The sequence below is a fragment of the Vespula vulgaris genome, chromosome 10 (genome assembly GCF_905475345.1).
Source record: "Vespula vulgaris chromosome 10, iyVesVulg1.1, whole genome shotgun sequence".
Lineage (NCBI taxonomy): Eukaryota > Metazoa > Arthropoda > Insecta > Hymenoptera > Vespidae > Vespula > Vespula vulgaris.
The window spans coordinates 8,433,434-8,443,721 of NC_066595.1; the positions used below are offsets into that span (position 1 = coordinate 8,433,434).

At 26.4% G+C, this 10,288-nt stretch overlaps 1 protein-coding gene across 1 annotated transcript; it reads left to right on the top strand.

Moving 5' to 3' along the window:
- The first annotated feature begins 27 nt into the window (after positions 1-27).
- Positions 28-10,026, top strand: LOC127067358 (carboxypeptidase D). Its single transcript, XM_051002186.1, has 15 exons — positions 28-636; positions 721-956; positions 1,245-1,400; positions 1,475-1,650; positions 1,711-1,858; positions 2,119-2,213; positions 3,949-4,457; positions 4,574-5,047; positions 5,116-5,387; positions 5,478-5,652; positions 5,732-6,105; positions 6,188-6,329; positions 6,443-7,916; positions 8,048-8,224; positions 8,339-10,026. Exons 1-15 carry the CDS (start codon positions 184-186, stop codon positions 8,482-8,484), a joined length of 5,007 nt encoding a protein of 1,668 aa, XP_050858143.1. The 5' UTR covers positions 28-183; the 3' UTR covers positions 8,485-10,026.
- The last annotated feature ends 262 nt before the right edge of the window (positions 10,027-10,288 follow it).

Consider the following 10,288-nt stretch of genomic DNA (forward strand, 5'->3'; position numbering starts at 1 on the left):
GACAGCAACCGAGGTTATTCCCGCAGTCCCCCACTCTTGAATACTTCGACTTTCTATGACTTTCCCCGCCCACACTGTCAACGTGCGGACGTCATCAGTAGTATATACAGAATCGTAGTGCAGAATGTCTTATTGAAATGGTGGAGTAGCTTTTATGATTTTGCACAAATTTAAAGCTAAGAGATGGACTTACGCGGTATTGTACTTTTTATTATTACTGCCACCTTTGCCGTGTCACTCAATGGTCTTGTATTAAATCCGACGAATGGACCGGACGAAGATTTTGTCAATCTACGTTACACTCACTATGATGAACTGCTGACTTTGTTCAATAACTTGGCAAGATTGTATCCGCATTTAGCTCGTGTATTTTCAATAGGAAAATCGGTTGAAGAGAGAGAATTATTAGTCCTGGAAATTTCAGAAAATGTACAGGAAAGAGCACTTGGCAAACCTATGGTGAAGTATGTTGCTAACATGCATGGTGATGAATCTGTAGGCAGAGAATTGCTAGTATACCTTTCTCAGTATCTTTTGCATAACTATGGCAAAGATGAAAGAATTACACGATTAGTTAATAGAACAGATATTTTCCTTATGCCTTCTTTAAATCCTGATGGTTTTGAAAAGTCGCAGGTATTTTAACTAATATGTTATAAGATCATTGTATATTTTGTAACTTATTATAAATTTTGAATTATTTAACTATTTATATTTTAGGAAGGGAAATGTGATTCTAAACAAGATTTCTCAGGTAGAGAAAATGCAAATCATGTGGACTTAAATCGTGATTTTCCAGACCAATTTGATAATAAGATTAGAATAGGTAGTAACATATTACAAGGACGACAAGATGAGACAATTGCTATGATGACATGGATTGCTAATGAACCATTTGTTTTATCTGGTAATTTACATGGAGGTGCTGTAGTTGCCAGCTATCCGTATGATTCTGGGTAATAACAATTTAACTATTTTAATATTATAATTTTAAATATTTTTGTATATTATATATATATAATATAAATATATATATATATAATTATATACTATATATATTTCTCTCTCTCTCTCTCTCTCTCTCTCTACACATACACACACACACACACACACACACCATATATAAAATTTTAAATACATGCACACATAACAATTGACTTAATTATTCTTTGAAATTCTATTGTTAGTTAATATTAATCAAGATATATATAGATATAATTAATTTTATACAATCTGATTTACAGTATTCCTAAATCTTGCTGCATTGAGAGCGTAAGTCCAGATAATGAGTTATTTAAATATTTAGCTCATACATATGCAGATAATCATCCTCGAATGGCAGCAGGCAATGCATGTCCACCAGAAAGATTTCCAGGAGGTGTTACAAATGGAGCATATTGGTAAACATTAATAAACTATACCATCTACATATCTTTAAGAAGTTTTCATCATTAACTTATTTTTTTCTTATTAGGTATGAGGTTGTTGGCGGTATGCAAGACTATAATTACGCTCGTTCTAATGCATTTGAAATAACATTTGAATTAAGTTGTTGCAAATATCCTCCTGCTTCATCAATGCCAGGCCATTGGCAATTAAATAAAGAATCTCTTATTAAATATTTGGAACAAGCTCATATTGGAATAAAAGGTTTATAATTGCATAATTTTTATCTATTAAACAATCTAATAATCACGATTTATATTCTAGGACTGGTGAGGGATACAGAAGGCCAACCTGTTGAAGATGCTAATATTGTAGTTCACGGAATAGATCATAATGTCACAACTACAAATCGTGGAGAATATTGGCGTTTATTATTACCTGGCACTTATTCTGTTTATGCAACTGCTTGGGGGTAAGATCATATTACAATATGATACAACGGTAAAGAATATTATATTATTATCTGAGATCATATTAATTATTATAATAATAATTCTTATATGAAGTTGTATTGTAGATCTAATATCTGTACAATGTAATTCTTATTTTTAAATAACATAATTTTCAGAGCATCTTGTTCTTAATAATTTATAGTATATCTAATCTCCATATATCTTATTATTAATAATTGAGAATCTAATACTTATGTTCTTTATTTTGTTCTAATTGCAGATATAGACCAAGTGAACCAGTAAATGTAACTGTAAGACAGAATGATCCAACAGTCGTTAACTTTATATTAAAACGACGATCATTTAGTGAACAAGGTAAACGTGAAACAGATTATTCACAAGTCTTACCACTTCTTAGTCGTTTCCCTGCACTTTATAAAATCATTTTATCTTACGACGATGATGAGTATTAACATTTTTGTAAGAAAAAATTTCTTTTCTTTTATTTTTTTATTGTTTGTTTAAATTATTTGCAATTGAATATATCTTCTAATCTAATCACTTTTTTATATGTTAACGAGTTTTATATTTTGTATAATCAAATTATATAACGATCCACATTATACTTATCATTCATAAATTTTTTAGCTGATAAAATAGCCGCACACAGAAATACTTTTTAAAATTTAAACAATTACATTACAATAGCTTCTATCAAATTTGATAAGAGTATTTTATAATTAATTTGCCAATTATTATGTTAAATTTTAGTTAAGATTTACTATTTATTATTATTTTTATATGCTTTTTGTTTTACAGCCTTCAATTTATATCGCATTTAAGTTTATATACTTGTTGATGATTTTTATTGAATCAAGATCAATTTAAAAGAACAAATGTAAACATTTAGTAGAATATATAATATAATTACTTATATCATAAAATTCAAAAGATATAAGCACACAAGGTATGGAGAAAAGGATTTATTAAAACAAGTAGAAAAATGGAATGGGAAAGTAAAAATATTTTTAATATAGTTTATATATATTTATATAGTGTAAAATTTTGATTATATTTGGACTTACATAATTTACGATATATATATATATATATATATATATATATATATATATATATATATATATATATATATTGCAAAATATATTATGTCTCATTTTTGTTATAATACGCGATTATTAAATATAATTATTAGATACGATTATCAGATACGTTAAATCTTTTCAATTTATGCTCGTACTTCCAAGTTTTGTTTTTATATTTTATATAAAAATGTTATATTATGTAACAAATGAACAATTTATAATATCTTTCTTTTATTTTATTATCGCTGAATAACTTTACTGAATGTGTGATAGAAATGAAACATATTTACATGTATGCATACATGTACAAAATTTAGCTGAAACTGTTGTAATATATTTTGTGTTATTTCATAAGAGAGATCTGTTTATTTGAGTATATAAAATTAAATTCAGTAATCGATATACTATATTTTAAGATATTCGTAACATAACAGTTAATATATTATACAACTCTTTCATATGAATTTCATAAATATTTAAAGCCGAATGTATTTTAAAAAGTTTCATTTGTATTGCTACATATAATTTAATGTGCAGAGTAAAAATAAACTATTGTATTTGTCTCGAATAATGAGTCAATTCTTCAATATTAACACCAGCGCCTATTCCTTACAATTTTACCTTGAATATATTGTTATGTTTATATATATACCTACACACACACACACACATATATTATCATTTTTGAGATTATATTCTCTATACCTTGTGTTTTATATCATATATACATCAATTTTTTATAATTTTCTTGATACAATTCTAGATATTTTTTAAGTGATTTGATACTCTAAACCATATTAAAATATATTTATATTTTGAGATGTTTCTATTGACTTGATACTTGATAATGCAGTAACAAATATCTAATTATAAATTAAAGTAAAAAAGGCTTATAATTTGTCTATATATAATTTTATATATATATAATTTGTATATATATAATTTTATATGTATATTTAAAAAATATATATATATGTATATATATTTATGTACATATTTGTATACAGCTACAGAAAACTTGGAGAAAATAAAGGAAATTACAAGAACAACTGACGAATATGGCTTTTTACATCATACAGATTTTAAACATCATAATTATGTTGCAATGGAAAAATATTTAAAGGAACTCAATGAAAACTATCCGAATATCACACGTCTCCATAGTATTGGTCGTTCAGTCGAAAATCGACAACTTTATGTTATGGAAATTACAAAGGATCCTGGAAAACATAGTTTGAGTAAACCTGAAGTGAAGTATATTGGAAATATGCATGGAAATGAAGTAGTTGGAAGAGAACTTTTATTATTGTTACTAAAATATTTGTGTGAAAATTATGGAAGAGATAAGAGAGTAACTCAAATAGTTAATACAATCAGATTACATATATTACCAAGTATGAATCCTGATGGATATGAGATATCAAAAGTAGGTGATATATATGGTTTAAAAGGAAGAGCTAATGCAAAAGGTGTGGACCTCAATAGAAACTTTCCTGATCTCTATGTAACCAATGATGTAAGTTTCATTATTTATTGAATTGATAAATCATGACCTTTACATCATATGTTTTTTTTTTAAATATGATATCTATTTTACATATATCAACAACAAATATAAAATATCAATTTTAGTATAATAAGGAACAGGAACCAGAGACTAAAGCAGTAATGAATTGGATTGCAAGTATTCCATTTGTACTCTCTGCAAATCTTCATGGAGGTGCTTTAGTTGCCAATTATCCATATGATAATGGACCAGAACCTGAATCTAATCTTCCTAATCCAAGTCCTGACAATGATGTATTCAAAATGTTGGCTCTGACATATTCAAAAGCTCATCCACAAATGCATCTTGGTGAACCTTGTCCACCTGTAACAAATAAAATATCCGGTATAAAAAGTTTATTAGAAGAGCGATTTCCGGATGGAATTACTAATGGTGCAGCATGGTACCCTGTATCAGGTGGCATGCAAGATTATAATTATCTTCATAGTAATGACTTCGAATTAACTTTAGAAGTAGGATGTACAAAGTTTCCAAATGCTAGCGAATTACCTAAATTTTGGTTACAAAACAGGGAATCTCTTTTAAAATTTATTGAAATGGTGAGATTATGATAGTATATCATTATTAATGTAATAAATTTAATTAATATTTTCCTATATAATTGCAGTCACGTAAAGGTGTACATGGTTTAGTTCGTTCTCCTATCGGTGGTGCTATATCTCATGCAAAGATATCTGTAGATGGAATTAAACATGATATATATACTGCAGAAAGTGGGGATTACTGGCGTCTTTTAGTACCAGGCAATTACAATATTACAGTAAGTGCTCCTGGATATGAAACTGTTACACAAAATATAACTGTACTCGGAAGCGATGACCCTGAAGGTTCAGAAGTAACTCTAGATTTTACTCTAATGCGAGATAATCCTCAAGATTGGTAAGTTCGTTGTAGTTTAATAGAAATATGTGGTTTATCTACAATGATTTTATTGAATGTTATTTGTGAAATATGTATTTGTTGATATAGGTCATCTGCATATGATTTTGGTATATTTGCAAATTTACAAAATGGCTATTTAAAAAATTCTGAGTTAAGTGCTAGATTTAGTCAATTGGAAAATCATCAACCAAATGTTGCTGAATTTAGAGCTGGGGATTCATTAGTTAGTATGGCAATTCATTCTTTAAAAATTACACAAAATGTGAGTAGATTTCTTAATATATTTATTCTATAATTATAATAAAGGTCATTATCATAATATACAATTGTTGATTTTATAGATGGGATCACCAGAAGAAAATAAATTTCATATTGCTTTGATTGGAGGTTTATTTGCCTCACAACCAGTAGGAAGAGAAATTTTACTACGTCTAGCAACCCATATTCTTATGGGGAATCAAATTGACGATCCACCAATCAAGAGAATATTAAATAATGCAGTTTTACATTTTATACCTGGTGTAGATCCAGGCTTTGACAATGTTCCAAATGATTGTAATCCTACAGTTAAAGATGAAATAGGAGAAAAATTACTTTCACAAAATATTAATAAAACTAAAGAAATGGATATTATTACAAATGCATTTAGAAAAATGTTATTAAATGAAGCTTATGATGTAATTATTATATTAGGAGGTGGTTCCTTTAGTATCAGGTATTAAACAAAAATTATAGTGTATAATGATATAATTTAATAATAAGTATAATTCTTAATGTATTAAGTTAACAAATTTTAGTTATGCAAAAGATGAATTAAATGTGTATAAAACACTGGCTGAAAATTATGATCAAACCATGCATAAAGAAGCTTGTGGTATTAAAACTAACAGAGAAACAAATATAGCTGAATATATTCAAAGGGAATATAATATACCCGTTGTAAGTATGTTATTTGATGATAAAATTATAATATTTACAAATGTAATTAGAGATGATTTCCAGAATTGTATTATTATGTAATTAAAAGTTCTTTCAATACTAATTATTTACAGATTAATATTAATTTATCATGCTGCAAATATCCAGCTGCAAATACTATACCAACTATTTGGAGAGGAACATTGAAACCATTAATGCAACTTATTCAAGATCTTACAAGTGGTATTCGAGCAGTTATTACGGATGATCATGAAATTCCTGTTAGAGAAGCTGTTGTTAAGATTGGAACAAAAACCTATCAGTTATCAAGAAATATGGCTTATTTTAAAATAATACTTATTCCTGGAGATTATGTATTAACATTTTTCTGTACGGATTATGCTTCAAAAACTTTGAAAGTTCATGTTGATGAACAAAATATAACAAATATAAATGTTCAAATGAGAAAATTAAAACCAGGAGAAGCAGAATACAAACAAAATAAACTAGGTAAACAGTTAAGCGTTATAAACCATATTTTGAATAATTTAAACATAAAATATCCACAATTATCAACGTTACATGATATCGGTAAAACGAGAAAAGGCAATCAGATTCTATCTTTAGAAATTAGTGCTAAAACAAAGGAAAAACAAGCAGGACGACCTTCTATAATTTTCTCAGCTGGACTCTCTTATGGAAAACCAGTAACATCTAAAGTACTTTTACAATTTGCTTCTTATCTTTTAGATAATTATAAGAACAATGAAATTATTACAAGCTATTTAGACAAGCTATCAATATTTATTGTTCCTGATTTATATCCAGATTTAATCAAGAACGATTCTTGTATCCCATATATTAATAATGAATTATCATTTCCTATCCATCGTGAATTAAGCAAAGAAGCAGCTATGATTATTGATTGGTTCAAACAAATTAATGCTGTTTTAATAGTAAATTTAAATATTGGATCTCGACATGTTGAAATACCATATGGAAGTCAATACAATAGAATAGACAAAGAAATTTATGAAAGTGAAGATGATCAAGTACTAAAAACCTTAGCATCTACTTATACAAAGTATAGCCTACATAATAGTGCAAAATGTGATACAAAATTGAACATCAAGAATAATGCTGTAATACATGGTGGAAAAGGAATTGCAGGAATAAGAGGAGATTCCTTATTAGATTACATATATTTGAATACAAGTACTTTAATAATGGACGTTTATATTGCTTGTTGTAATACAGATGATTCAATGAGTGTATGGCAAGATAATAAAGATAGTTTACTAGCTATGATAAAAGAAGTATTAAAGGGTGTTCAAGGATACATTATTAGTGAAAATAATGAACCTATTGAGAATGCTATTTTATCTTATGATGATTCTGTGCATCAAATCAGAAGTGGAACAATAGGAACATATTGGATTTTATTATCTCCTGGAAATCATAATATTACTGCTACTGCATCTGGATATATACAACAAACAAGATTAGTTTCTGTACCAGACATAAATAAGTTCACAAATTTAACTTTTAAGTTAAGACGTGATGAAAGTATTTTTGGATTGCCAAGATTGGTCTTCATTATAATCGCTGGTAAGAAAATGATAAATAATTATATATAATATATCTATATTTAAAAGAAATCTAAGTAACTTTTAGGAAAAGAAATATGTGATAATATATTCATTTAAAAGAACGAAACATTAAGCTATCTATATTTGTAGGTACTGTATGTTTAGCTATTGTTGTTTGTGGCATTTGTATTTGTGCAATATGTCAATCTACACAACATTCAGAGAAAAACTATAGAAAAGCTTATGCATTTAGTTTACTTAAAGATGGCACAAGCTTTTTTGAAAATGATGAGAAGGAAATTGAAATATTCAGAAGACCATTGAATGGTAAGTTAATGCATTAATTTCAACATTTTTCTTGAAAAATATAAATTACTAATAATTCTTTTATTCTATATTCAGTATATTTTATTACTTACATATCTTGGATTTATATTTTAGATTCTATTTTGAAATATGAAGAAAAATTAAGAATTACAAAACCATATTTTGATGAGGATAATGCATCCAGTTCTGATGATGGAAGTGACCTTGAGTTTATCAGACCAGAGCAAGAGTGCAATGAAAAAGTTTTACAAGAGACGTGACAAATCGTTATCATCAATACAAATGATGAAAATTATATATGAAAGATATAACATATAAAATTCCAAATTTAAAATTAATGTATTAAAATAGGTATTGCTATATAACACAGAAGGTACTGTAATAATGTTGTTGTTGATATACTAATTCTCTTTCTTTAAACATTTGCCATAAATGTCTTCAAGGGAGCAATACTTACATTTATAAAAAGTAAGTAGAATTATAGCAAGCAGGGTCCAAATGTAGTTCTAATCCATACATACATACCCTTTTATATAGATAAGGTAAGAGCTTCTTTGTTTTTGAAGAAGCAAAATATTTTAGAAGCACTTTCAACATTTTATTTCTTAGTTTTTATACACTTCTTTTTGTAACAATAAAAAAGCAGATAACAATATAGATAATATTAAATAGATATTATGCACGTTAATGTTGGCAATTCTATGCGAATTTTATACATATAATTTACAATTTTACATTGTATATAAAAAGATAACAAATTTAATAGTATACAAATGTTATAAAGTTATGAGCTTTTTAGATAAATGTTTTGTACAAAATTGGAAACCCTTATAGAAAATAGGATTTCATCATGTTAATATAGCCACAGAAGAAATTCTTGTTTTTTCTCACAAAATAAATTGAGATTGTTAAATATTGAAATTAATAATAAAATATTTTTAAATGAGCAAACATATCTTTAAGATCACTGCTGTCAAAAGTGACAATGTTATTTTATGAAATATAAATGCCATTATTATATAAATCATTATATATATAACTGTTCAACAAATATTAACGATGTATTTTTAGCAATAATGTTAATACGAAATTCTTCTCTTATAATTAAAAAGTATAATAATTATGAATTTTGAAGCACAGAATAGTTAAATATTTATGAAATAGATAAAATGTATATCTGAAATAGTACGTATACAAGGTGTTCGACTTTATTTAAATATTAATATATTTCTTGTTAAAAAAAAAGAATTCATCTGTTTTAAAGAAATAAAATATTCTAATTATTAGAATCATTTTTAAGATATTTTTCAGGATTTTTATCTTTTTCCTCTTTTTAAAAAAGAATCATTTTTATTTTTTTTTCTTGAACTATACATTTTGTATATTTTTAACATATATATCTAACAAATTTAATATGCACCAAAAATATTACTTTTAGATTTTTCATGCTATAAAAAATAATAGAATATCCTGTATAACTTACTAAAGATATTCATTTTCCAACTTCTTTATATGAACATAATGATTATTTATATGCAATTCTTTCTCTTCTATTGATTAAAGATATTTTGAATGTTTCGTTTTAACTTTAAAAAAAGATAATGTACAACCATTTAAAAATCATTGTCTTCCTACTTTGGAAAATAATGAAGGTATAGATCATTATAAAAATGCATAAGAACACACATACATAGATATTCTGTGTAATGTAAATGCGGTTGTGACTTATTTTAATATCCACGTGTATACAATAATAGACTTCCATTTATAATGCATTCCAGAATAAAGTTGATTAATAATAATACTATCATCTATTTTCTAAAGTCTAAATTCATTTCTTGACAAAGTTAACAGAATTAATCATTACAAATTTTTTATAAATATAACGAAATTAACTTAAAATAAAACTACTTACTGAAATTCGCAAACATTGAATTTTATTAATCGTCATATGGTGGATAATTCTTCTGTGAAAGAAAAAACATAGCATTAGTCTAATTCAAGTATTGCGGGTAATTCATTCAAGTCATAAAACTCGCTCGATGATAAAAACAAAATTAAAAA